This window comes from Centroberyx affinis, unplaced genomic scaffold, assembly GCF_046629955.1.
Source record: "Centroberyx affinis isolate AG114_WGS23_722 - 3 ecotype Tasmania unplaced genomic scaffold, CSIRO-AGI_Caff_v1 ptg002853l_1, whole genome shotgun sequence".
In the NCBI taxonomy this organism is placed as follows: Eukaryota; Metazoa; Chordata; class Actinopteri; order Beryciformes; family Berycidae; genus Centroberyx; species Centroberyx affinis.
Genome location: NW_027280989.1, coordinates 297,846 through 325,445, shown reverse-complemented (window position 1 = coordinate 325,445; position 27,600 = coordinate 297,846). Strand labels below are relative to the sequence as shown.

Sequence of the window (27,600 nt, the reverse complement as noted above, 5' to 3'; positions counted from 1 at the left end):
GCTTTTTTATATTTTATCTGTACCAATGGGTAAAAGGTCAGCAATTGGGACATTAGAATGATGAAAAAAAGACAAAACAAACAAGCAAATAAAAAACACGGAGAGTGGGGTGGGGGGACCATTCATCCCACTCTCCCTGTTTTTGTTTGTTTTTGTTTTTCCATCTTACTTGTTTTTTCATCTAAAGTAATCTCCTAATTACTGTCATTTAACCCCTTGGTAAGGGTGATACCATGTCTGCACTTTGAGATGAAGAAAAAAATGTATGATGGTGTGAATGTTGATTCTCATGACCTGTGATACCTAAACAAACAAATACGGAACAAAACTGCATGTCAATCCAGTGCAGATACCACTATATGAAAATTATAGAATTACATAAGGATGACACTGGAAATACATTAAGATTGTTTAAAAAATAGCCTGTTTAAGATTTCTGTGTGTGACTCTTATGGGAAGTAGACCTGTGTCCAAAGAGGCTTATTTGTCAGTTTCCACTAAACTGTGCATATTGATAATGACCACACAAGGGCAGCAGAGGGCAAGTGAGCTGGTTATCACCACCTGACTTCTGACAATCTTCTGTACCAAAGGAGTTCTGCTCTTTTTTAGGATCTTTTCTATAACTGGCTGTCAAACTTTTTTTGTGCCGTATGTCAATTATATGAATATATACTGACTATACTAATAATCAGGTCCAATACCGGCAGCAGTCCAGGTCTGAGCAAAACACACTTTGTTGAATATATTTGTTTGTTTTATGCCTATATGGTCTGTGACATCTAACAACCAGGTACAAGTTCCTGCTGCATTAGATTTAAATAAATTTAGCTTACAGTGGGTGGAAAAATATTCTGTCTAGCGAGCCTATAAGATGCCAGAAGATATCTGTTTCCATTAACCTCTAGGTGATTTCACAACTATGTTTTTCCTGGCACAAAACTAGATATTAAGAAACTTGCTAGGCCTGAATCTTGTGAACTTTGTGATTCACAATGTATGTAGCATTGTGAACATATCTATTTATATAAATACTCAAAATCATTACTGTTGTTTGATTGGACCATTTTATACCCACATTGTCATATTGAAAGTAGGCTAAAAGTCAAGCCATTCATTTAACATCACGAAATCACCTAGAGTATACATAAATCTGCTAGTGTTTCCACAATCAAAATATTTAATTGCAAAACTCTATGTAGCTGTTTTGGTAGAAAAGAAATGATAATGATCATGGCTCAATATCTCAAAAGTGTGGAAGATATCATTACCTTAAAGGATCGTATTTTATCTGGAAACATCTTTAGACCCTGTAATATTCTACAGAGAGTTTTATTCTCATGACAGCATTTTTTTCCCCCCAAATATTGAATATTTGTTAATTTTGTCATAGCACTATTATTATTATTATTATTATAAACATTGTAGGGACTAACGGAAATATATTTTTTCTTTATTTGTCCTATGTGCAGTGGTCCAAGCCTGAGCATAATTAAAAGTAACAACAAAAAATGTAGCCTACCTCACCCCACAATATGAAGACGTTATTTCATTGTCAGAGCTGCCAGCGTTGTGTCACCAGTGACGTCGGTGGGGTTTGTAAGCGGTCACGTGAGCCGCGCAGGTCTGGATAAAGCGCTTCTCGGGCCAAGTGTAGGGCTGTACTGCCTGTTCCGATGCGTCTGTTCGACTGAGCGCTATTTTATTTTCTTTTTATAATAACAAATGTAGAAAAAAATCAACGAACCAAAAACTAGGAGATTAACATTTCATTTGAAGTGAGATCTGGGTATATTTCGACAGATATTCGACAGATCATCTTAACAACCGTCGTGATCCAGAGATGTGAGTATTTTCTGATTTAGAATAAATAGAAACGTAGTTTACACATTCAATCTTTTTAGTTATGGTCGTTTTTATTTTTTGCATTTAGAGATTTGTTGATCGTTTGCTATTTGTGGTGATGTCTTTGTTAGAATACTGGATGAATTCAATTATTATTTTTGTGTTGGATGTCTTGATTAAGATAAAAAAAAAAAAAAGATAATTGATTGCACTATAGATAATATTCTTGCTGTCCAGATTTATGTGTGTTAGGAGTAATTTATAATGCTTCACCGTGCCCATCGTAGCCTGTGTGTGAACCACTATGTTTACAGTGAGCCCATTGGTTACAACGAAGTCATATGGAAGGTTATTCCCCTTTAGATGCTCCATAAGATGGCTTCTTCTAGGTGGACGTAAGAGAAAACCCGTATACTATATTACAGCGACTGGTCTAATGTGTGTTTGAGAGTTATGGGCCATTACCGATTGATATATAAGATGGTAGACCAACTAATGCCAATGTACGAATTGCAAGCATTGATTTAGGCTCGTTGGGATCCTTTCAGTGGTAATTGTGTTTTTCTATGTCCAGCAGCACTTGGTTAGAGTATTTTCCCCTCGCTCCATTCCAATGGGGTGAGTGTGGTTTCCTCATCAAGTAGGGTCCCTCCTGTCAAACACAAGGAATGCCTGCGTGTTAAATGGCTGAGAAGAGGGTGAGGGCTGCCTTCATGGCAAAGAGGGAACAGATGCTGAGTGAAATGTTTTGGTGTTCCCTCCCAGATCAGACTGCCCATCCTCCCCAGCCCCCTGCTGTTCACACAGTCCTCTAATCCCTGCCACAGCCCAGTGGCTGCCTGCTACACAGCCTCATTCCCATTAGCCACTGTCTCTTGGGCCATATTATACCTACACTGTCATGCTGAAAGCAAAGGTCAAAGGCCTTCATTTCACATCACAAAATCACATTACAGTATATACTGAAAGGACTGCTTGTGTCAATACATTTGAAAGGTTTAATGGCTGTTTGAGGAAAAATGTTGCAAAAATGTTATGTTGCTCCTTGCACAATACATAAAAAGCATGGAAGATATTCTCTACCATTGAGACAGCTGCTGTTATAATAAAAAAAATCCATAGTGAGTTTTATTCTTATGCCAGCCATCATTTTGATTCTTTTTTTTTTCAAATGTTTAAACTTTGAACAACACAGTTTCCATTATTTGTATTTTTTGTTGAACAAATTATTGACTATGCGTCATCACTTAAGAGTTGACAGTTAGAGGTGACTCATCAAAATAGTAGTGGATGTGAATAGGGAAGTTTTTATTTGAGGACGTAAAACACTTTGAAATCGCTGTTGAGAAACAGGCTTGTTAGCTGGTCAGAGGATATCCGCTCTCTCCTTATTTGTTCTGTTTTGTGAAGAAAGACTCAGTTCTATGATGAATGAAAAGATTGCAGTTTCTGGGAAGTTTCTGAGTCACTGACTTCTAGTCTTGAACTTCCATATGTTGCCTTTAATTTGATATGATAATAAGATAGTAAAAATCATGTGGAAAAACAAACATGGACCCATACTGAGCCGAGCACATCATTGGTAATGACACAGCTCATTAGTAGACTTGTTCTTAACCTGAACAATGTTCTCATCTCTTTTTAGTATCTGTGTGAGAAATGTTCAGTCATGTTCAGTTACAATGTTGTTGCTATGGCGAGGATTAGATATAATTTTAGGTCTGTGCTTCCTGTTGAGGGGGAGGAATAGACGCAGTGGATGCCGTGTTATAGCTGGAATTGGAGATTACATCTATATTTAATCCTAAATCTTCCAGGTATTAGGCAACACATCTGCCGTCCCATCAGCTATATATTTAGCAGTAATTTGAAGGTGAATGTGTGGCTAAGAGCGGGTATTAAGCGGTGTGTCACATTAAAGGAGAGGTGTATCTGCTTAAGAGAATAATTTAGGCCTTGCTTTTTTTTTGCTATTACGCCACTGAAGACGGTGCGTTGTAAACAGAGATCACAATGGAAATATTCCTCTGAGATTTACAGCGTTGTTTCATTCCTCTATGTTTACATTGTCACTGTGTTTGGTGTTATCTCAGCAGCCTGGTGGAAGCTTTTACAGTGACGATGGAAATCTTGTGAACCCTCTGTGTTTTGGATCACATTCAAAATTATACTTGACCATCATATCTTCTGTTGTAGATAAAAAATAGTTTAAACTTTAGCTATTATTTGACATTTGACATTTGACATATTACATGACTTTATAGTCATGTAATATGTCCAATAATAGCTAAAGTTTAAACTATTTTCATTGTCTACTCGACAAAAAGGATTTAGTGCCACTTGTAGAGAAGGCCAGTTAAGCCCTAGTTTAGTAGTTGTGGTATAAGGTGGACAAGATCTCAGTTGTTCACAGCCTGAGATCTCATCTGACTCGCAAGGCTTCTAGGAATAGCTTAAAATTTCCTTTAATAGTCAGAACAAAATCTTTCTGAGAAGAGTCAATGTGTGTCTTACAATGAGTCAGTAGGTATTCAGCACTCCAGTAAGGCATGACATGCAGGTTCGGTTCAATATTTGAATCAATTATGAGAACCTGAGTGAACAAAAGACCGCAAAAGGATAATAAATAATTCATAAGTGCGTTTGCTATCATAATTTTCCTTTTGAACAAAACCCACTATTAAAGAACTGAAGGAGATAGCTAGAGCAGCAAAAGCTGGACAACTTTTAGCTATTTGGCTTGCCGAGTCATTCTTTGAGTCATTCAGTTAGCCAACAATGCACTCAACACTCTTGTACAGTACTGTTAAGCTGAATCAAAACATCATAAGACCATAAACAACTTTGCAATAACAATGCATTAGTCCAGTCATAATTTGTGGGGGAAAAAAAGATTGTCACTCCCACTGATTTACAGGTACAGCAGATAGGGCATAAAACAGGACGTCTATCTGACTGAATTCCTCGGCAAATTGTTTTTATTTTTGGTCGGCCAGTGATTTCTGGTAGGCTCGGATACTGTAGCCAAGTAACTCAAGATAACTGTTTTTTGATGTCCAGCTGATCAGTTACAGATGGTTGAATCATTCCCACAGCATGACTATGTAAATGCTGCAGTGTGCTTACTATGCAGTACTGTACTGTTTCCATGTCTTCATGTTAGCTAACATGTTAGTTTCATTCCCTAAGCCTATAAGCAGTGCTTTGGTTTTTGTCCTATCACTCTGCCATGTGGGGGAACGGCATACGGAGCCATTAGCCTTGAAGCCAGTGGAGGCCAAAGTTTTAAGTGGGTGAGATATGGACACCGCTTCTTGTATGCCATGGTTCCTAGCAGTGACACGTCCAGAAGAGAGGAGGCGATAGCTTAATGCTAACTTCCTCATATCCCAGTGGGGAAATAATAGGCAGCTGTTTATCAGTTTGCTGGTGAGTGTGGAGGAACTGCTGAGAGAGATAAAGCAGGCCCTTTAACTAACTCACACTAAGCTTGCCCAGCACGGAGAGGGCTCCCCCAGTACCATGCTTTGTAATAAAGCTGACTCACAGGCACTCCCTCTCCGCTTTCTATTTCATGACACTGTTGAGCACTGCTGAATATATGGTGTCTGAATATTACTCTGTAAGAGCTCTGCAAAAGCTTTTTGCTGCAGTACAGCGCAGTCTCTCCGTTTCGTGGTTATGGTACTTTTCCTTTCAACACATGCTCTGACTTTTTTTTTTCTTTTTTTTTTAAAGGCATGTGTTTTATTCTACATAATCGGTCATGGCATATAGCAAGGTCATGGTCTTAAGCACTCCCATATTTTGTGATGAAATATGGTGTTTTTGCAGACAGGAATGCATTCTAACTACTTCCAGATGCTCTCATTATATAGTGTTCTTTTTTTTCTTCAGTGGAGTGTATGTAATGTAGGTGATGTCTATTTTAGATGCTGTGTGGCATACATTCAGTCTGACAATTAGTAAAGCAAGTCTAGTGAGTGAGTTTTAAAGAGTAATTTAAAAGGTGATACTGATGTATCCGGCCTAGGCTCCTCAGGCAGGTCATTCCCTGCTGGCAAAGGATTCTTCTCTTGTTTTCAATCTAGACTATACCCAGCAATTTGATGACAACGCATAACTGAAGCTCTTCCTCTTCCCTCCCCCTCTCTCCCTCGCTACCTTCCAGCCCACAGTGTGGGAATGGGAAATGATGGAGGATAAAGGGCCTCGTGTTGCTGACTACTTTGTGGTCGCCGGACTAACGGATTCGTCCAAGCCTCTGGAGGACGAGCTCCATTTCGACGACGCCTGCCCTAGGTCTGCTAAGCCCAAAGCCCCCATCACCGATGTAGCGGTGGTGATCCGCTCCCTGGGTGAAGAGGTACCCCAGGGCTTCACGTGTGTGGACAGCACCCCCTCAGGCCTCTCTGCAGAGCTCAATGGAGCCACCCTCAGAGGCCCACAGATCTTCCTGTGCTTCAAGCGAGGCAGAGATAAGCCTCCACTGACGGATCTTGGGTGAGTAGTAATCCTCAGTCACTGACCCTTTACTCACCCAGCGGCACTAATCACTTCCCTGTCTTGGGTCACTGTACAGTAATCTACTTTTATACACATCCACTGGTTTGACCTCCCTGCTGGGGATATATTATTAAGACTCCCCAGTCACTTAATGCTGAGCCTGTGCAGCCATAATCACTAAATGGTTATTTTTAAGCGTGGTTTGTTTCAATTGTGAATTTCATATTAAAAGCCACCCCAACCCTGCCTTGTATCTCAGGGTTCTGTATGAGTGGAAAGAAAAGCTGAAGTCTGGATGTCACATAGTCCAGACCACACCCTCAGGTCGCCCTGCCAACATTAGCAGCTCATCCTCCCAGCGCATCTACATCACGTACCGCCGTGCCCCGCAGAGCCAGCCCCACACTTCACTGGCTGTCACTGATGTCTGCGTCATCATCCCAGGCAAAGGGGAGACACCACCTCATACCTTCTGCAAGGTGGACAAGAACCTCAACAGCAGCATGGTGAGATAAAGCTCTAAGAACACTGTAGTATCTTTATTGTATCTGCACAAATAACAATTCATGTTTTCTCTAAACTCTGATGGTCTATGTCTTTTCCCATGTTGCAGTGGGGATCCTCAGTCTACCTATGTTACAAGAAGTCTCTGGCTAAAGCCAACACAATTGCATACAAAGCAGGTAAAGCACTGTATAGAATTTGTATTTTGAGTTAAGCTTAATTTAGAGTAACCTGATTGTAAATATGTCACTACCATTTAGAATAGAATAGAATAGAACTGTATTGTCCACCATAGTGGAAATTTGCCTTTGGCTTCACAGGTTGGTTAAAATGTGACATAATACAATAAATAAAATACAATAAAATACAATACCGCACACAAAAAACAATAGACATAGCCAACAATATCAAAACAATGAGCAATGAAGAATAATGGAGTTTCGTTTAGTTTTAGGTCTTCTTGTTGCCTGTAAGTCAAGGATCGTATTTTGAACAGGCAGCGGAGTTGAAGACTGTGTTAGACAGTGTTGTGTGTATTTGTGTGCAGGTCTGCTGTGCAGGTACCCTGAGGAGGACTACGAGTCCTTCCCACTGCCCGAGTCTGTGCCTATGTTCTGCCTGCCCATGGGGGCGACCATCGAGTGCTGGCCAGCTCACACCAAACACTCCCTCCCAGTCTTTTCCACATTTGTACTGACAGGGGCCTCTGGAGAAAAGGTAGAACCACCTACTTACATTGGCTTTAGCAATAAATATGTTCTTTTGCTTAATCTTTTTCACTCTGCCATGTCCAAGTTGCACTCTTTATCTAATTTCTCTTTGTATCACACAAACACACAGAAACCTACAATTATGGACACACACACAAACACACACACACACACACACACATGACCCATATTGCAAAGGAAATCCCCACTGTTTACAGACTTCAGGGAATGGTTTCCTGCAAGTCACATCATCATTAATTAAGCGGTTGCCCCAAAGTTAGTTTCAGTTTTTGTATCCATAATACACAACGTTCCACTTTTGCTTCATTTCAGCCACCTACTCTCTCTCTGTCTCTCTCTGTCTATCTCTCTGTCTCTCTCTCTCTCTATCTCTCTCTCTCTCTCTCTGTCTATCTCTCCCTCCCTCTCTCTCTCTCTCTCCCTCTCTCTCTCTCTCTCTCTCTCTCTCTCCCTCTCTGTGCTATAGCAATTGTCCTTTCTGGATTAGTTTGTTGATGAACTGCAGTAGTATTTCTAAGAATAACAGACAATCTTAATCAACTTCTAAATGCTGACTGGAATCAGAAATGATCTGACGTCTGCATTTGGAATACTAAAAGGTTGTTACCCTTTGAAAGCAATGCAGCATAAAAGGAATTTTTGCAGTTGATCTTTTGAATAATGGATAGCTCATCCACCACTTAGGCTGGTGCACAATTCTTAAATGCAGAATGCCTCAGTGCACACTGCTTCTTCCCCGCAACCTCTAGTCTCCTGGCTATTCTCCTGGCACTGTCACGCCTGGCATGTTTTTTTTTATTTATGTATGAGGAAGGACTTCAAAGCACTGAGTATATTTTAGCTGCCCCATTTTAGCTGCTTTATTTTGATGAAAATTCCCTTCTGGAGAAGCCATAACATCATATTGTCCAAATAAAGTACTTCATTGCTTTCGAAGTATGTATCACTGTTGTGGTTTGTGTCTTCCCAATGTTTGCATCAGGATGTTGCCATGTCTTTTTGTGTGTGTGCATGCTAGGGATGGGACAATATATCAAAATTCACTATAGCACAGTACAAAAATGTGACAATACATATCGTGGGGCAGAAAAATGAATCGTTATATTAGCTACATTTCACTCTGCTGTAGTAACCACAAATGAGACGGCTTGCCCATCACAATTTCACAAGCTCTCTATCAAAATTATATTATTTGCACTTTGTAATGACATTTTTAAATTGTTGTTTACCTTCTAGCAAGCCAATGCCGTTGCTAGAAAGATTTGTGATTCAGAAATAAACTAATACATGCCTTTGTGTTGTTTCTTTATGTTGATAATCACACTTATATTGTGCTCATTTCTTGTGCAGGTGTATGGTGCAGCCATCCAGTTCTATGAGCCGTACTCAGAGGAGAGTTTGACTGAGCGACAGCGCTCTCAGCTGGGCCTCCAAAGCTCTGATCTTGGACCTGATGGCTCCAGGAGTGTCCACAGCAACAAGAGCGTCTGCCTGCTCTCCCACTGGCCCTTCTTCCAGTCCTTCAGGAGCTTTCTCACTTTCCTCTACCGATACTCTATCTCTGGGCCACATGCACTGCCTATTGAAAAGTGAGCAGTGTTTTACGGATTCATTTTTAGTGTGTTTGTTGAGGTCTGTGGGACACTCTGCCTCAAAGATGGTTTAGTCATGGTCTTGGCCTCACATTTTAGGAATCTGTTCTTTTTTTTTAATCCACAGGCACATCTCTCACTTCATGCAGACTGTCCCATTCCCCTCCACTCAGAGACCACGCATCCTTGTGCAGGTAAGCTTGAAACTTACCAAATAGTGATGGCTCCAATTCTGGAGCCATCACTATTTGGGTTGACATGACGTGTATTTCCATACACTGTACACTGTAGCCGTGAAGCTCATTCCTCCACCCACTGATGCTTTGATCAGTACTGTGTGTAAAACCAGCACTCTCCTGTGTGTCTTTCACAGTTGTCTCCACATGACAGCCTGATACTGAGCCAGCCTGTGTCCTCTCCACTGCCTCTCAGGTACTGAAACATCAGTGGACTGCAAAACTATACCATGACAACATATTTGCTACTATCTTGTTTTGGACCCATTTGTTTATTTGTGTGTGTTTGTGTGTGTGTGTGGTAGTGGTGGAAGCCTCTCCACGTTACTACTGAATCTAGGCCCTAAGAACGCAGCCACCCTGTTGGTGCTGGCTGTCACTGAGCACAAGATCCTGGTTCACTCCCTCCGCCCAGCTGTACTGACCAGTGTTACAGAGGCCCTTGTGTCTGTAAGTCTCACTTTTCTTTACGGCAATAACACTTTATTGTGATTATTACTAGGATGTTGATGCACTATGTAAGAAGCAGAGCTGAGGCATCACCAAAGCACCCATAATCACAGTAAAGAACACTCTTCTCGGTTATTTCTACCTCTGAAAAATGTTCTTCAAAGTAGTGTGCATATATAATATTAAAAAAGAGGAGAAAGGAAGAAAGATTGCTACCTAGCTCTTTGTGTCAGATCAGCTACATCTCTTCTGTGGTCGCCGTACTGTATGTATTGGATCTTATCGATGCATTGCACTGATGGAACTGTCTCCACCCTTTCAGATGATCTTCCCCTTCCACTGGCCGTGCCCCTACATCCCTCTGTGCCCCCTGGCCCTGGCTGATGTCCTCAGTGCACCATGTCCATTCATTGTGGGTGTGGACTCCCGATACTTTGACCTGTACGTTCCCCCAGCTGACATCAGCTGTGTGGACTTGGACACCAACACCATCTCCCAGTGAGTGACCTCTGACCTCAGCCGCTCTGTGATTGATGGCCACACCCAGCCTAAAATCGTCTTCTCTTATCTGAGGTTTTTCTAGGATAGGATCATTAAAGTTCTTCACAAGGTTATCGGTATCTGTCAGCTAAAGCCTCCCTTATGCAACGAGAGGGACCGGAATGTGAAATATTCTTATTGCATACAAAAGAACATTGGGGTACCACTGATCTCCCACATGAATGCAAAAGATATTTTGTGGGGAGATTAAATTGTCAGTACTGGTGTCAGTGAGTCTGTCTCCCTCCCTATATCTCTTGGTGATGTTTTATGGGTGTCCTCCCCGTGTAATGAAAACCATATGGTGTGTTTTCAGTAAAGAGGACAAGAAGGCTTTAACGTGGAAGATCTTGCCCAGGAGAGCCTGCAAACATCTTCTGAATACCTTGAACAAGCTCCACCAGCAGCTCATCGAGGGTGAGTCCAGTCTGATGCTGTGTCAGTCTGCATGTTGTTTCATAAATAAGTTATGTGCTTGAGCCTGTTGAGTCAACCTTTACAGTGAATTTTAAAAGAAAAACCTAGGTACTCTTCACCCTCAGATACTCTTACACTGTTACATACCAATTTGTGATAGGGCTGCAACTAACTTTTATTTTCATTATCGATTAACCTATCGATTCATTATTTAGTCTATAAAATGTAAAAAATAATGACATTTTTTTTATTTTATAATGATCTCCATAGTAAAGCAAGCAAATCTTAGCATTTGTTAAGCTGTAACCAGCAAAGCAATTTGGTATTTTGATACTTGATAAATGACTAAAACGATTAATCAATTATCAAAATTATAATCTATTAATTTTCTGTTGATCGACTAATTGATGAATCAACTAATCATTTTTACACTAATTTGTGATGTTTAATACATTACAGGAGTTATTTTTTTAGTGTTGTAATTTACTTTTTAGCGTACCCACTTTCCCTCAACCTGCTTCATCTAGTTTGACTTAAGTTAGTGATTTCATATGTTTCCCAGTGTGACTTTTGCCCCTTACTCAAAATGCAACATGTTTGTGGAGATCTCTGCCTCTTCCACAATGGATTTATCCCTGTGTGATTGTTGAACCCTGATGTAAAATCGCAGCTCTAGAAAGAAGCCTTTGCTCTTTGATTCTGACAGACTGACACTAAAGTCTGACATTTATCATTGATATTTTAGATAGTTGAAATGATTTTGTCATTATATTGAAAAACACAAAATGGGCCCAGAAAGTGTTTTTGGGTGGAGTTTTCCTTTTAAGGTATATCTTGGCCTTCTGCTAGTTGTCTTCACTGCGCATTTGGCACATTGTGGTAAAAGTTCCTAAAGTGGCACTCCAGCTAACCAAAAAATTGCTTCAGCATTATTAACATTCATTGTTGCCAGCAATGCATGGATTTCAGTAAAGAAGCTAACAAGCTGTTGTTTGGTTAGCTAATGTATTAATGTTGGAGCCTTTGCCCCTTGTTCCTGTGAAACAGACTAAAATGCAAAACAGCAAGGAACCAATTTAATTTTTCTAGTGCCTTCCACTGAATATTTTGAGACTCTGTGCTGTGTATGGTAAACTCTGTGCTGCAGTTGTGTTCTTTTTAACAAGTGACTATGTGTTGTGGAGGTGTTCACAATATCCCATTCAGGTGTTTATACATTCCACTCACGTTAACACTGTGTGCACTCAGGTGGTCAGCTGAACCGTGAGGATGTGCAGATGGAGCACACGGTGACTGACAATGAGCTCAACGGTGGGAAGAGCCTCCACACTCTGGAGCTGGAGATTCAGGAGGCCTTCCTGCGCTTCATGGCAGCCATCCTGCGGGGCTACCGCTCCTACCTGCTGCCTATCACCCAGGCCCCCTCCGAGAAGACCACTGACGCCAGCTCCCTCTTCGACCTCCAAGGTAGGCCTCGGTCTCCTCATCAGAGCCGGTCTTGTTGAGTAAGTTGAATGTCATGTTAAATGTAATTATAAAACACGCTGACGGAGTATTGTTGCCCTGCCCTCATGTAATTGAGTTATGTAGTGGGTCAGGGAGTAAAGGTTTGGAGCCACGCCATCAAAGTTTGGCCTAAATCACTACTGTAATGACTCTGGTGATTTAGCTTAAGCCTCAGTGGAAATTAGGCATGGATGACATGTCACAGAAACGACCATGATTAATAGCGCAATCTCCCCGCACATCTGTGTGCTCTTATGCAAGCAGAGAACTGGAGAACAACTTGTTTCGTACCGCAGGATTTATTTCCTGTAAGTGTGGCTTCATTGTTGCTCTAAGAGTCTGTGCCTTGACCCCGAATACATACATTAAACATTCTGTACCAGCTTGACAAGGGAACGACAGGTTGTATAATTATAGGCAGCTAAGCAGTCTGATACTGATGTCTTTATGGTCGCCCACTTGTCATCTTCATACATCTGTCATTACATATTGTGGTTATTTTTTCATAGGATTTCTGAAGAGCAGAGACCGTTCCCATCAGCGGTTCTACTCCCTCATGACCAAGACTCAAATGTTCATCCGTTTCATAGAGGAGTGCTCCTTTGTCAGCGATAAAGATGCTAGCCTGGCTTTCTTCGATGAGTGTGTTGATAAGGTGAGATTTGCTACTCATCTGTGTCACAATGAATTTCCCGTGGTTGAACAAAAGAGACTCGTCATTCTGCTGTCTCAGAACAATATTCCAGTAAGAGTATTTTGGTCTTGCCTCTGCCCATTTACTGAACTTCTTAATAAGCTGTGTCTTTTAGAGGAAAGATTAATCACATGCCATCCTCTCAAATTAAGATGTCTTATTAATGTCTTGTTTTATTTGAAGCTATTGGCAGAACTAATAAGCAAATGACAGGAACTAATAGAAACAAGCAAAGAGTAATTAGCACTCCAACATTTCCCTTGAGCCACTCATTAACACCAACACTAAGCTTTTCTAATCAGCAATTCCTCCCTCTGTTTCCTGTTTCTGTTTCTTCAAAATGCCTTTTTGTCCTCCTTTTCTTTCGTTTTTTGCCTTTCTTTTGTTGTCGTCTTCTTCTCATTTGATTCTATACCTCTGCTATGTGTGTTTCTCTTTCTGCTGCTGGTAGCTATTCACCACTGGAGGCAAGGTAAGCTTCCAAAACTTGAGATATCACCCTTTTGTAGTCTAAACCTTTTGTGTTTGAGAGAGCGAATATTTTATTTGTCTTGTTTAAGGTACAACGTTACGCTTCGCCGGTTGTGTTTGTGTTGTTTTATGTAGTATCATGTACAGTCGTAATCACAAGCTCTTCCTTTGTCCTATGTGTGTGACTCAGCTCCACTGAATGTTTGTGTGTGTGTGTGTGTCTGTGTACTCACTATGAATAAATCATGGGGAGAGACAGTGAAGTTGAAAGTGCATGAAAGGTCTTGAAGGCTAGGATGTGCATTAGCTGTCCCTGCACGTTAGCGATCTTAGTGTGCATTATTGAATCAAGTGCCATTAGAATGAACTACACCGAGAGGTTATGCAGAACTACTGTAGAGTCCGAGGTGACGCTGAGACACTGAGATTAATTATTTGTGCTTGCCATTCCACATTTCCTCTGTGCATTGTCCCCTCTCCAACAGCCTCTCTGAAGTGTGTGGAAGAGTGATTGAGAAAGACAAAAACAGAGGCAATAATCCTTATTTGTTCTGTCACAGTCATCCTGAATGCACTTTAACTGTTGTGACTTTTGGCATTAAAATCCTATGGGATCCGGACTAGTTCATTCTCAGTTAGATGCCTAAGCATTGGGGGATTCACACATTTCTCCAACAGGAAAAAAGACAAAACATAACCCCCAAACTGCAAACTTGTGCAATCAGGAAGTCACTGTTGCATCCCATGAACTCTCAGAGCTCCTGTATGAATGGTCAATGCGGTTTTTATTGAGAAGTGGAAGCATTGATTCATTCAGCTTCATTGCTGCTGAGGTTGACAACAAGGGGGTGATTGAGAAAGACCTCTTAGGTTTAAGAGGAAAAACATAAACCAGAATAGAAGCAAGGGCGTAGAGGTCAGAGAGAGGCAGTTGACTGAATCATCCACTCGACTGAGTGGAACAAACCCTGTAACACAGTAACATGAGAGAGATACTCAACTGCTCACATTATGGCATGCACAGATTATCAACATTGTTTTTGGAGCTCATGCCCAAGCTTAGCTGGTGATCGATGCAAATAAACCAAGTGACCTCACATCGACATACTGTAACAGGCTTTCATAATCTGCCAGACAGCTATTCAGTGGTGATTTCTCCTTCTATAAGAGAGCATGTGGGCTTCACCTTGACATGCTCCTTCAGTGAGAGTTTGTGTTGCTGCTATTGTCCTGAACACACAGGCAGACACAAAGGCAGACAGCGGCCCTTTGTACACTGCTCTCCAGTCAGAGACTCGTTCAGTGAGATGTTAGGTAAAGAAAGTGTGGCAGTTCAGTGCAAAGGCTAGTTTGTTGCCAGAGCTGTACAGTGTAATAGTCTCATGTCCCTACAGCAACTTTACTGCAATTATGTTCGGGTCACTGCAGTCTAGATTAATTTAGCCTTGGAAGGGAGTGGAGGATTCATAGGATCAAACCTCTGCCTTGGCAGTGCCCTTTAGATAAATGGAGTGGGGACACAGGCCATAATCCCGATATGGATGGACTCATTACTGATGTCAGTTTGTCCGCATTGACCCTCACATCTGATCTGATCTGAGGTCTGAGATCAGATTCCCATGAGTCCCCAGACAGCATTAGCGCCTATGGCTTTGTGTTTTAGCATAGCTTGGGGGATCGATCGAAGAACGGAGGGTAGATCAATGATGAATGTGTGTTTCTCTTGCAAACCAGATGGACAGTGAACGGCCAGAGGACACCAGACTGATTGAACTGGATGAATCCCACCGCAGTGAGCACACGGTCTATATTAACCCTCCAGAGCTGCCCCCTCTGCCGCAGGGAGAGGAGCATCCTCTGTGTTATAGGTACCGTACTGCAGATCTGTCTCCCTACCATGGCTCAGACAGACTCTTTCTCTCTCTTTCTCAGTCTTACACACACACGCACACACATACACACACATACACTCTAAGAGCACATCTCACTGCAACGGGTGCACACAATACAGCTCCCAAGGGAGAGACTTAGCTTAAATTGCCTCTATTGTTGGAGAATTTGTCACTGCTGTAGGGCTTTGTGATTATTTTGAGCTGGAACATATCGCTTTTGGATTCTTATGTTGGTGCTCAAGCTTCCAGGGTGTCAAAGCCAACTTATTGTACATGTCTTGGCTTTGCCAGTGTTTTTGTGGGATGAAGTACATTTGATGTCTATTTTGGTACATGTCAGAGTATCTGAAAGTCTATGTCTCTTTTTGCAGCTACTCTGGTTTCCCTGTGCTGAATGCTAAGCTTCTGGAGCCACTGGAAGGACCAAATCCTCCATCAGCCAGCATGGCCCCGCGCCACAGCAGCCCAGCCAGCCCTACGGCCATCTTTAGACGCTCCAAACAGGTCAGCCGTACAAATAGTCTGATTCTCTTGAGAGTGGACTAATAAATACCATTGCTTTTGTATTTAGCCTTAGGGGTGAATGATAAATTATTGTTTTTCTGACAGCTCAGGAATACCAGCCATAAAGAAAACAACAAACCTTCCTGCTTTTTCTCCCTGGCTCTTATTTCTTTACCTAGCTTGTTTCTATGATACATGATAATTCTAAGGACAATATTTATTGCATGTATTGTCCAGGCACTGTGGCTTTGACCCTTATACTCCTTGGTATTGTTTGCTTGTGATGTTGGCAGTCCAGGGATTTAAGGTTGTTTTACTGTTGCACCCATTGCATGTTATTGTGGATAAGAGTGTAAGTGTAAAAATAAAATGTGAATCTAGTCGCTGAAGGAAGAGGAAGGAAGTCGTCTCTACGTTTGGTCAATTTTTTCTTATTTCAGGAGATCAAATTGGCTCAGAAGATGGCCAAAACCTATTCATCGATGCCTCAGATGTGGTCCAAGTGTCTGCTGCGACACTGCTATGGCCTGTGGTTCATCTGCCTACCGGCTTATGTCAGCACCTGCCACTCTAAGGTGCGGGCTCTGCGCATGGCTTATGACGTGCTGAGGAAGATGCAAGACAAGAAGCTGCAGGCTCCCGATGAGGTAGGAAAGCACAGAATATAAGGAAACCACACTAATACATACAAAGAGTAGAATATGCTGAAATGAATATAGTGCACATTCATTGTTGATCATAACAAACATATCTAGATATTTAAATTCTGATGTTCTTCTGTCCAAGGTGTGCTACCGTGTTTTGCTGCAGCTGTGTGGCCAGTACGGCCAGCCAGTCCTGGCCGTCAGGGTGCTGTTTGAGATGAAGAAGGCTGGAGTTCAACCCAATGCCATCACCTATGGCTACTACAACAAGGTGGGTGCCATTGGTACTTGTACAATAAGAGATGGACAAAGATTGACTCTAAGTTTAACTGATTGGTCAGTTCATCCTGTTTAATATGAGTCTGAAAATGTATGATCACAAACTATTTTTATTGCTCCAGGCGGTGTTGGAGAGCACCTGGCCCTCCACCACCAGAGGAGGGTACTTTTTGTGGGGCAAGCTGAGGAATGTGATCCTGGGTGTGGTCCAGTTCAAGCAGGTGGGGAAGAAACAGCAGCCCCCACTCAGAGATCCTCAACTTTCAGGTAAGACTAGAGAATTTATGCCCTGGCTAGTTACAGACACTAACACGCACAGCAGTAGTCAATGACGAAATTCAACAGAAAATCCCAAATATAATGGAAACCCTCTCTATATGAAAGAATATTGCCTCTTACCAAAGAGTAATAAGGTTTTAAGTTGTATGAGATTGCATTAACTTCAGCTTTTCAGCCAATTATGACTTTCTGATAGTCAATGAATTGAATGGTTGAATGGTAATATAAATTAGTTTGATCTTATGAGAAAAGTCTTTCCTGCCAGCCTTCCTTCTGGTCTCATAACCAGGTTTATCCCAGCCTCCTCCAGCACTTATTGTTCCCACCCAGCATTTCATGACATCAATTAAACGAGTAAAGAGGTTTTCCTCCCCACTACACAGGTTGCTCTTGATGTCAGTCCCCTATTCCCACAACAGCCCAGTGAGACTCTCATTACCTTAATGGTGTGTGTGAGGAAACCTAATAAAAAAACATCATGCATCTATATTACACCAAAACGCTGTATGATGATAGGGTTCTATTCACTTTCATTTTCTTCACTTCAGAAAGTGGATGTGGTTTCAGAAAGTGGATGGTTTTGTGATATAAAGTTTCTTATCAACCAGTCTACAAAGAAATAATAGATGATAAAGGCTCTTTCATTATTAAGCCAGTATTGAGTTCTGTCATTATTCAGTGAATTTGCAATTTGTGAAGCTACAATTTGCATTTTGATATGAGTGATTCAACTCGCACCCTGCTCTCTGTGACCTTTGAGAAAAAAATAAGACAATAAAGTGAAAGCTGAATTGTCAGATTCTGGCATCCCTTTTATGTTGAATGATATGCACTCAAGATGATAGCTATATGGCATTTAAAACATCCACGTATCTTTGCATTGGATGATAATGATTACAGCACTGTTCAGTATATTACTGCAGTGATCATATACTAGCCAGGCTCTTGTTGTATATTCCTGATAGCAGACTGTAATGTATTTTACACTCATACACTCTCAATTCTGTTATCCTCCTTCAGACGGCAGTGATCTTGACACAGTCAGCCATGGAAGTCTCGACAGTGCTAATGACTCTGCTGAGCACACTTCCATTGACACCGACTTCACTAAAATGGACTCCAGTGATGATGGATGTAGTACAGGTAACAAGCTACAACACTACTCCTTTCTTCTGTCTGTTATTTCACTCTCAGCACTTCATTCTGTCTCTCCCACTCCTCGCCTCTTGACTCTTAAATATGGTGAATATGATTTTGGCCCCCTTTCTTTTCTTTTCATTTGATTTGAGTTGATTTATTTAGGAAATAGAAGAATACATGCGATAACACAAATAATGTACTGTATGTGACCCCAGACACAAGAAAGTGTTACTTAAAGGGTAATGCCAGTGTTTTTGTTTTTTTTTAAGTTTTTGCCAATCATCTAGGTTGTCCCTCTCCTTTCCGTTATTCCTACTGGTGTCTGCACTCAGTCAGTGTAGTTGGAGATATCAGGGCTTGTTTTCCTCCCTTCAGAAGAAGCAATTTGCTGCCATTCATTCTTATACAGTATGAAAAACAACTTCCACAGACTTGAAAATTGCTAGCTAGATATTTCCATCACAGTAAACACAAAGCCTTAATTTTGTTTTGTCAAAGTTTCTCTGCTTTATCATTATTTCATTGCGCCCGAGTTTAGTGTTTTCATATCAGTGCACACATTACATTACGCTCTGCTTACTGTCAGACACCTGACACCCACAGGAAGAAATGGAAGTCTCCTCCAGGAAGTAATCCCTCAAAAACATGTTGCCTTACAACCTTTATTGTCACGTCCGTGTCTTGTTTGGGCGTCTTTGTTAACTTAATTTCAAGCTACGTTTGACACCGTAAAGTTTGTATTTTAAAGATGATGAAAAACGATGAGTAAATGTTAAAAAAATAATTATATACAGCATGCATTTCCACATGATTGGGGGGAAATGTAAACTAGATATAGACAGTTTTAACTGGGCTGTTCTCCTTTGCAGCACATATTTCCATTGTGGTCCAATCAAAAGATCAAACACTCAGACGCTTCCAAATCACTTTCAAACACTTCCAGTACTGTCAAGCCTGTTTCGGCCTTGGTATGTCTGCTCTACTGTCAGTAAATTACAGTAAAGACAACTTGGGGTATAGTGGTGCCTCAGTAGGTTAAGGCTCTCAAGGACATATATTTACAATGTCATGGATTTGAATTTGGCTCACAATCCTTAGTCATTCCCTCTTTCATCTTTCCTATCCCGCCACAGTAAGCGATTGAGTAAAGCGGTAATTCCATGAAAATAAGAAGGTTTGTTCTTTTTCCGTTTGACCTTGTGAATATTTCGCATAATCTTTTCAAAAGATTATATTCCGCTCCTGAGCTCCTGCTCCTGCTTTTCTATTCTGGGAGTGTTATGTGCTGTAAGCCTTAGGGAGTGTCACCATGGTCTGTTGAAGAAAGACTCTCAGATCAGTTGTCTCTTATAAGGATCCTGGGAGACTAAAGAGATGGATTTTGATTCACTCAGCTCTTTCCGAGAGAAGAAAGAGAGAGAACTGGAGAGAAAATATGACATTCAAGTTTTTAGAGGAGTAAGAGGCTTGTTTTTCTTTTTCAGGTGGCCAGTCAGACCAAGGCTATGATTCACTGTCCAAAGAGGAGGAGAGGCTGGCCAGCAGAGACAGTGACAACACCTCGCTGGTGGAGGACAAGGGACAGAGGCAATCCAGTGAGTTCTGGATTAGCATCTACTTCTAATCCTCGCCATTTAATGACCATTTTCCTGATGGCAGAAATGAATCACCATTTATTGGCAGTGAAATGAATTCTCTCTCTTTAAGAGCTGGGATGTCATATCCCAGTGTGGGCGTAATGTATTCTCAACCCATCCACTTGCTGTTATATTTAGATGTTTTGAGACAGAGATTCCGCTGATGGATTGAATCTGTTATGTAATCAGGTGATGTCATGCTTGACAGTGTTGATTTATATTGGCGTGTTGCTTAGAATTATATTTCAAATGACCATGCATTGAATCTGTTGCAATGTTATTTGCAGCCTTTATGATCAATAGTCCTTACTTCATCTTAGTAAATCTGTGTGGCTTTTCACCAGAACTTGATTGCTTGTAAATGTTTTGGGATAGAATACAAGACTGTCTTTTGACACAAACACCTATCTTTTAAAGAGCTACACAACTGCCAGTTCTGCCCCTTCTCCGCCCCTCTGCAATAGTTCATGTTCAGCAGTTGGCACACAGAGAGTGTAGTTCGGGGGCCTGTTGGCAGAAACTGCAGCAGCGATTGTAATTCCCACATCAGCGACATCAGACTGTTCAGAAAGACTGAATTTCATCAAATGAACCTCTTGGGGGAGCAACAAGCTGTGATTTTCCATAACAAATGCAAAATTGTTTATGCATGAGTGAAGTATTGTCAGTTGTCATTCTTTATCAGAATTCATAGAATGGCCTAATACAAAGATTTCCATCTCACAAAAAAAATGTATTTTAGTGTGTACCATCCCTTTAACAAATTGGTGTGGTTTAAATCTCTAGCACCTGAGATTGAGGATTCACTTCCAATCGGCACCACCTCTCCTTGTATTAGAAACCCCACATCAACAGACACCAATGCAGGTCAGTACCACCCATAGAAACATCTTCATCAAGGCATTATGATTGTGCTAATAACTGCCGCTTTTCAGTCTTTCTGTATTATGAATGTCTTTCCACATATGTTTTTCTCATAGGTAATGGCAGCAGGCTGCATTCTAGTCCTTCATCTAGTGACACCAGAACTCCATGTGGAGTTCTGCCAAAGACGCAGAGGCCAAAGTCTCTGGACTTGTCTGGTGGACAGGGAAATGCCAGGCGCAGCACCCTGAACCTCAGCTCCACCAAGCAGCACCACCTAGCTGCTGACAGACTGCATGGGGTAGAGGAAGAGGAGACGGGGACTGGTACTAATAAACAGAAACCCCTGGTGGAGAGGCGTGTGAGCTGCAGTGGTGCAGTGGAGAGGCCTGGCGCCTGTAGTGTGTCTATAGAGAGAAGTGTCAGCTGCAGTGTTGGGACAGTGAGCAGGACAGGTATTGAGACGGGGTTTGATCCCCTGTCTCTGATGGCGACAGAGACGGAGCAGGAGTGTGAGGAGGACAGCGGCGGCACGTCCACTGCTCGCCGCGACCTCGCAGAGGAGATCGAGATGTACATGAACAACGTCCACAGTCCTTTGAGCAGCCGCACCCCCAGTATGGATCTGCAGAACCCCTCCAGCCCCCTCCTCCACCCCACCCCATCACCTCACACCTCCCCCCGACCCCCTCCCCTGCTCCGCTCCAACACACACCTCCCCCTTCCTGTCAAATCCAAGGAGCGGCTAAGGCCGTCCCCGTCTCTTCCTCTGGGCGTCTGTCACAAAGACAGAGAGAGGCCTTCCTCCCTGGTCTCACCCTCATCACCTACTCCTTCCACCTCGTCTTTCTCCATGGACTCTCTCTTTACCCCGACTCTGGACATCTTCAAGAGCAGCGTCATATTAGCAGGGAAGGGCGTGGCTGAGAAGGCCAGCCGCCTCTACTCTCGCCTGTCCTCCCAGACTTCACTGACACAGGTTGGTAGTGCACCATTACTCACTGACAAATATTCCCTTCATAACCTCTGATAACATCTCAGTGGCCCCATGTTTAAGTCCAGTAATCTGGCTGTATATTCTGAGATAATTCTTACACCAGGCTGTGTGTGATGGGTTGTGCCTCTTCCTCTTCCTCCTCTCCCGCAGGATGTAAACTGTGACCAGATTAGCGTGTCCTCGCTGACCTCAGGAGAGGCAGACTGCTCGTCCCTGTTTGATAATGACTCCTATCTGGACCCAGATGGCTTCACCTCCCCGCAGCACGGCAGTGTGTCCCGACTCAGGAGGAGCCCTGTGGGGGGCAACCTGGGCAGCCCCAGTACCCCCAACAGAGTGTTCAGACACAACTCTTTCTCTGGTCTGTACCACATCCTTCATCACTCTGTTTTGCAGAGTAATCAGTATTGTTTGAATAAAGCTGCTTGTTTTGGTCTTACATTGATACATGTCCTTGGAATCTTGAAACGATTGGTTTAGATGAACAATACAATATAAATTCATTTAAAGCGGTCTGCAGTTTTTATGAAAGCATTTGAAACATGAAAATTTAATGACTTACAGCCATGCATGTTAAATCATTCTTTTAACTGCACTTCTGTATTGGTTACACAGCAAAACATTTCTTACCAGTCTAAATTTAGAGTAAGAGTAGGGCTTAGTAATGTAGAGTTGGGTGTTTGTGCTGTGGGAAACTAGGCCAGCAGACATGAGGGTTGATTCAGTGTGCAGACTCTGTGCAGTCAGCCACAGGCCTATGCTAAGCATAGGTACATGAACATGCACACATGTACATTCACACATACACACATACGGTACACGCGAAACACACACAATAGACCTGTACTGCAAAGGAAACCCACACTGATGTCAGACTAGGATTGGGTTGCTGCCAAGTTTCATTCATATCATCATCAATTAAGCTGTTGCCCCAAACATGGCTTCAGTTATTTTGCCCATAATACAACGCTTTCCACTTTTGCTTCATTTCAGCCAGACATGTATACATGACAGCCATGGGTTTTGGTAGTTGAGTTAAATGCTGGCTATGTATTTGTGTGTCTAATCGCATCATCCTGCATCATATCTAGGTGGTTTGGCACTTCCCTCCAGAGCTCCCCACACTCCAGATTCCTCCCCCGACACCAGCCGTTTCCATCTCACTCACAATTACTCCATAGAGGTGAGTTGCATAAAGAAAAACCTGATCAGTATTCATCTTTAGACTGATTCAGTATATAATTAATGACTGAGTGCGGAATTTCCCTGGTGCTGTGTTATGTAGGTGCTGATGTCCAGCTGCTCGCTGTGTAAGACCTGTGACTGTCTGGTGTATGACGAGGAGATCATGGCTGGCTGGACAGCAAACGACTCCAATCTCAACAGCACCTGTCCCTTCTGTGGCACACCCTTCCTGCCCTTCCTCAATGTCGAAATCAAAGATCTGAGACCACTCAGCAGGTTAATGGCCCCCTTAGACAGAACAACACACATATACTCACATACACACATGCACAAATGTACATATGGACACACGTACTGAATATTTAAATCCACCATTTTCGTTTCACACAGACTTCAGTAATAATATGAGGTTTAATGTCATTGATCTCATACGGGCACAAACAGTATCTCTACCACACAGCCAGGTTGTCTGTTGTGACGGATTAGTGACTTGCCAGACAGTCTGGCACTCTACTTTTTTCGGTAGGCACTGGCACACACACACAGACACGGACACACACACACATGCGCATACATACTCAAAGACACACAACATCTTCAATCCCAGTGGCCTCTTTAAACAGATCCACTCTGTGTCTCCCCTCAGGTCCTGTAAGGAAAGTAATCCTGTTACTGAGGAGGACACGTCCGCGTCACTCAATCCTGAGGCCAAAATGTCTGCGACACCCTGTGCAACTCAAACATCCACAGCTCCCCCACAAGACCAGGAGAGCAGTGGGAGTGCTGGCCCAGCCATGATGTCAGCCCCCGCCTCCCCCTCGGCCCCAGTGTCGGTGCCCTACCTCAGCCCCCTGGTCCTGTGGAAGGAGCTGGAGAGCCTGCTGGTGAACGAGGGCGAGCAGGCCATCTCCTCCCCCAGCGTCGTCGACCAGCACCCCATCGTCTTCTGGAACCTTGTGTGGTACTTCCGGAGGCTGGAGCTGCCTAGCAACCTGCCAGCTCTTATCCTGGCCTCCCAACACTGTAGCCACGGAGACCAGGTAAGCAGACAGGTGTCTCTATTCAGCTCAGCCATCTGTAGTGTGTGTATTGGCCCATTAACAGCACAGACACTGTTTTGTCAGTTCTATTTTAGGAAATGGAATAATGGATTAATCTCCCATGCTTTCTACCCCTGCAGACTTCTCAGAGTGTGTCGTCTGAGGACAGTAAACACGTGTTTGTGAGGATTATGTGGGACAACCTGAAGTTGCACCAAGACAAAGTTCAGCCCTGCTACGTCCTGTGGAACACACACTGTAGGTTACAAATATAACATTTACTGTGACAGATTGTGATGGAATATGTTTCAGATAGCAAAATCCCATTTCGAAAATTATTCCGCTGGCAAGTTAGATCAAAGTCAGATATTTACATGTAAATCAAATACTGAATATAAAGTAAATGGAAATCATGCATAATTCAGTTCACGTTTCCTACTTGCGATGCCTCCTGTGACAATGCTGTGCTTTCAGAGTTTATTTTTGAGTGATCGAGATGAAGGAGCCTTTGATCAGGGTGACTTATCTCTTGCCCTCTCTCTTTTTGCAGGTGCTAACTCTCTAGTTCGCTCTGGGCTGTGTGAAGAGGGCCAGCTCTTCACCGTGGAGCTCCTCCAGGGTTTTGTGAGGAGCATTAAGAAGAGTGATGTGTACCAGCCCATGAGCCAGATCATCCAGCTCCTTGGGCCGGAGCTGGGTTTTAGGAGACAGAGGTAAGGACACCAGGAGGGGAAGCAGATTTTTAGTCTACATATACCATGTGGGAAAGATGATATGAAGCAAAAGTCTAATTGCTTTCCTCTGTCTTTTCCCTAAAGGAGCCTGTACCGAGATATACTGTTCCTTGCTCTGGTGGCTTTGGGCAAGAGCAACATTAATATTGGTAAGTTGAAAAGCAAAGAATATGTCTTGTTTTTCTTTGATTAGAAGCTAGGACTGTGATTTCCTTTCATATCCACAGCCATGCCGCTTCAGGCTAATGAAATTAAGTATTTTTCATTATAAGGCAAATGCGCTGACAATGACGATTTGAGTGAGGACCATTTTAACTCCTTGGTTTTACCTAACCATTGCCCTACTTCTTCTTTGCAGATGCATTTGACCGTGAGTACAAGATGGCATACGATCGCCTCAACCCCAACCAGGTTAAGCTGACACACAACTGTGACCGGCCCCCTGGAGCTGGGGGCATGGAGTGTAGGAGGACTTTTGGGGAGTCCAGTCTGTGAACTCAGCCTCCTGTGCTTCCTCTGTCCCATCACTTTCCTTCAACCAACATCGCTGCTGCTGCTGGTTTTTTTTTGGACTAGCTCTTCAGACTCAGGACCAGCTCACCTGACTGACCGGGCCCAACAGAGATGGAGCCGGCTCTTAAGCACAATGAGAAAATGACACTTAACTGTAAAGCAGCTGCCATGAGTTGCTTTTACACTGTTACAACTGAGAGGTGTGGTGTGACAGGCCTTGTGTTTGTAAGTATTTAGAGAATCCTCTGTATTTTCAGTATAACTATAGTAAATGTTTGTACAGTTATTATACAGTCTATTTTATGACCTGTTTCTGTTGAAGCTGTGAGTAAGTATGTACAAAGTAAATGTACGGTCATGTTGTCCAAATTCCTCCGTGGTCCTGGTGACCGTGTCGGGAGTGTTGTCGAGTGTGTATCATAGGTACTTGCTTTTAGACATTCATGTTTTTACTAAGCACTTTGACAAGACGCGCTCTTGCCATTCATTCTCACTTACATTACATTGCGGCACAGCAGGCTATGATCAAGTGTAGAGTTTTGTTGGCAGCTGCAGCACTTAACTGTTCTGTCTGATGTTACTGGTACATGCAGTAGACGAAAAACAAAGAAATTCCTCCTCATCTGTTCCCTGTAAACCTGGCAGGGCCACGCTCACATAGCTTAATACACTAAACTAGATCGCATAAACATGAAACATTTATGATATTGTTTCTGAATCAAGAAGGGAGAACTCAATCTACGTGCACAACTTTTATTCATTTATCCTTTTTTTGTACAAGATGTTGATGAACCAAAATAATTGACCCAAAAGGGAATGATACTGCTATGATTTATTTACAGTTTTTTTAAGCAAAACCTTTTTATAAAGTGATGAATTTTCTGCATAATTAATGTGTTGTATGGGACCACCAAGGATAGAGATTTCCTCAAAAACAGTACAATCATACCAATGGTAGACAAATAAAAAATTGAAAATAAATGTTTTCTATTGGTTTAATCAACACAATATTTTCATAAAGAAGTTAATTTATTTACACAATAATGGAGCTATAAAAATGTACAGAGTATTTGATTCAGGTATTTTGTATATTTTCTTATGGTCTTCATTGTACAGTGTAGATTTCAGTTAAATCCACAGACCCATTTCAAAAGCAGTACACTGTTTTATGTTACAAATTGAAAAGGACATTTTAACCACACAATGCATTATAAAACTGACTGCTCATAAAATATTGGAGACAGGCTTTTTGCACTAAGCATATGAAAGGATAATTTACACAACAGCCTTGACCTGCCTAAATCCAAATCCATTTCTAAAGATAAGTGGAATTAAGTGATGGTTCACAATGTTAATATTGTCTTATATCGTTAACTGACAAAAACCTGCCTGCATTCAAGTCTGTTAGTGTGATGCAGCTCCACAGTTTATTACTGGACTTCCACTACAACAACATATGATGTATAAAATGCTGTGTGCTTGGAATAAACACTTGACTCACAGCATGTACATTTTCATTTTAAACCACCACCTTGTAACCAATGACAGCAGAACACTGATGACCAAAACACCATTTGATGTCTAAATGTTGTTTACACTGTTGGTCAATTTAAACAATGTTTTTGAAGTATTATTTATCCTTTGTAACACAGATACTAATTTGTATGATTTTTACATAAAAGAAATCAATTTTCTGCCTGACTGGATCTATGATTTGTTTTCGATTCTGAATAAACACACTTATTCTATGGATGTCATAGAGATTCATTTTTTCCAAACTGAGTGCTGTGCCTTACCTACTTCAAAAAAAAAGCTGGTGTGCTTTATTGCACAGTTAAATCAAACAAGCTTAGGTTTGATAAGTTGAATGTTATAAAATAATTCAGTTGGAGAAAGTGTATATTTACATATTATACAAAATTCACAATTAGAAACCTCAGAAATTTGACAGAAATATGCACACATACACTAGATCTCTATTCTGTAGACCCCATTTTGTAAACCAGTCAAAAAAATTGTATCCCCCTCTTAAATATTCATTCATTTACTACTGTGCTATAATTACATCTACACTATTGTATATATTACACTGATTCCTTCAGTAGTTGTTCTTTACCAAATGGTGTAATGCAAATGTCCATTAAAAGCTGCCACTGTTACTAACAGTGAGTATGTAACCAGTTCTAGAAAAAGTTGCAGTGTGTGTATTTCTGCTGGCAAACCAACGTCACTGTCAGCAATACAGAGCAACTACTGTAGCTTTCTGTAGCTTTCTGCACGGTTTCTACAGACAGCCAGACCCGTTCCCACAAGATCCACATGCATGTTGGTTAGCAGAGCAGCTGCAGATTCACAAGTGGAGGGAACACCTGGTGCAAGCGAAGGCTCTCGTTCACACTT

At 42.0% G+C, this 27,600-nt stretch overlaps 1 protein-coding gene across 1 annotated transcript; it reads left to right on the top strand.

Annotated features, from left to right (window-relative positions):
- Positions 1 to 1,704: 1,704 nt before the first annotated feature.
- Positions 1,705 to 25,731, top strand: dennd4a (DENN/MADD domain containing 4A). Its single transcript, XM_071536251.1, has 31 exons — positions 1,705 to 1,845; positions 6,017 to 6,348; positions 6,611 to 6,857; positions 6,965 to 7,034; positions 7,403 to 7,572; positions 8,937 to 9,175; positions 9,306 to 9,372; positions 9,552 to 9,610; positions 9,720 to 9,864; positions 10,187 to 10,362; positions 10,721 to 10,821; positions 12,070 to 12,288; positions 12,837 to 12,982; positions 13,473 to 13,493; positions 15,227 to 15,360; positions 15,756 to 15,888; positions 16,329 to 16,535; positions 16,675 to 16,803; positions 16,934 to 17,078; positions 18,111 to 18,233; positions 19,715 to 19,825; positions 20,848 to 21,057; positions 21,145 to 21,710; positions 21,879 to 22,089; positions 22,820 to 22,911; positions 23,014 to 23,189; positions 23,560 to 23,953; positions 24,094 to 24,211; positions 24,504 to 24,666; positions 24,772 to 24,836; positions 25,046 to 25,731. The coding sequence occupies exons 2-31, from the start codon at positions 6,038 to 6,040 to the stop codon at positions 25,180 to 25,182; spliced, it is 5,085 nt and encodes a 1,694-aa protein (XP_071392352.1). The 5' UTR covers positions 1,705 to 1,845; positions 6,017 to 6,037; the 3' UTR covers positions 25,183 to 25,731.
- The last annotated feature ends 1,869 nt before the right edge of the window (positions 25,732 to 27,600 follow it).

What these genes read in the sequence shown, in the direction of transcription:
- dennd4a (XM_071536251.1), top strand. Translation starts at nt 6,038, where the DNA reads ATGATGGAGGATAAAGGGCCTCGTGTTGCTGACTACTTTGTGGTCGCC. An exon ending in CAGGGGCCTCTGGAGAAAAG is followed by an intron (nt 7,573 to 8,936) that starts GTAGAACCACCT and finishes TTTCTTGTGCAG; the next exon opens with GTGTATGGTGCAGCCATCCA. An exon ending in CTGGGTTTTAGGAGACAGAG is followed by an intron (nt 24,667 to 24,771) that starts GTAAGGACACCA and finishes TTTTCCCTAAAG; the next exon opens with GAGCCTGTACCGAGATATAC.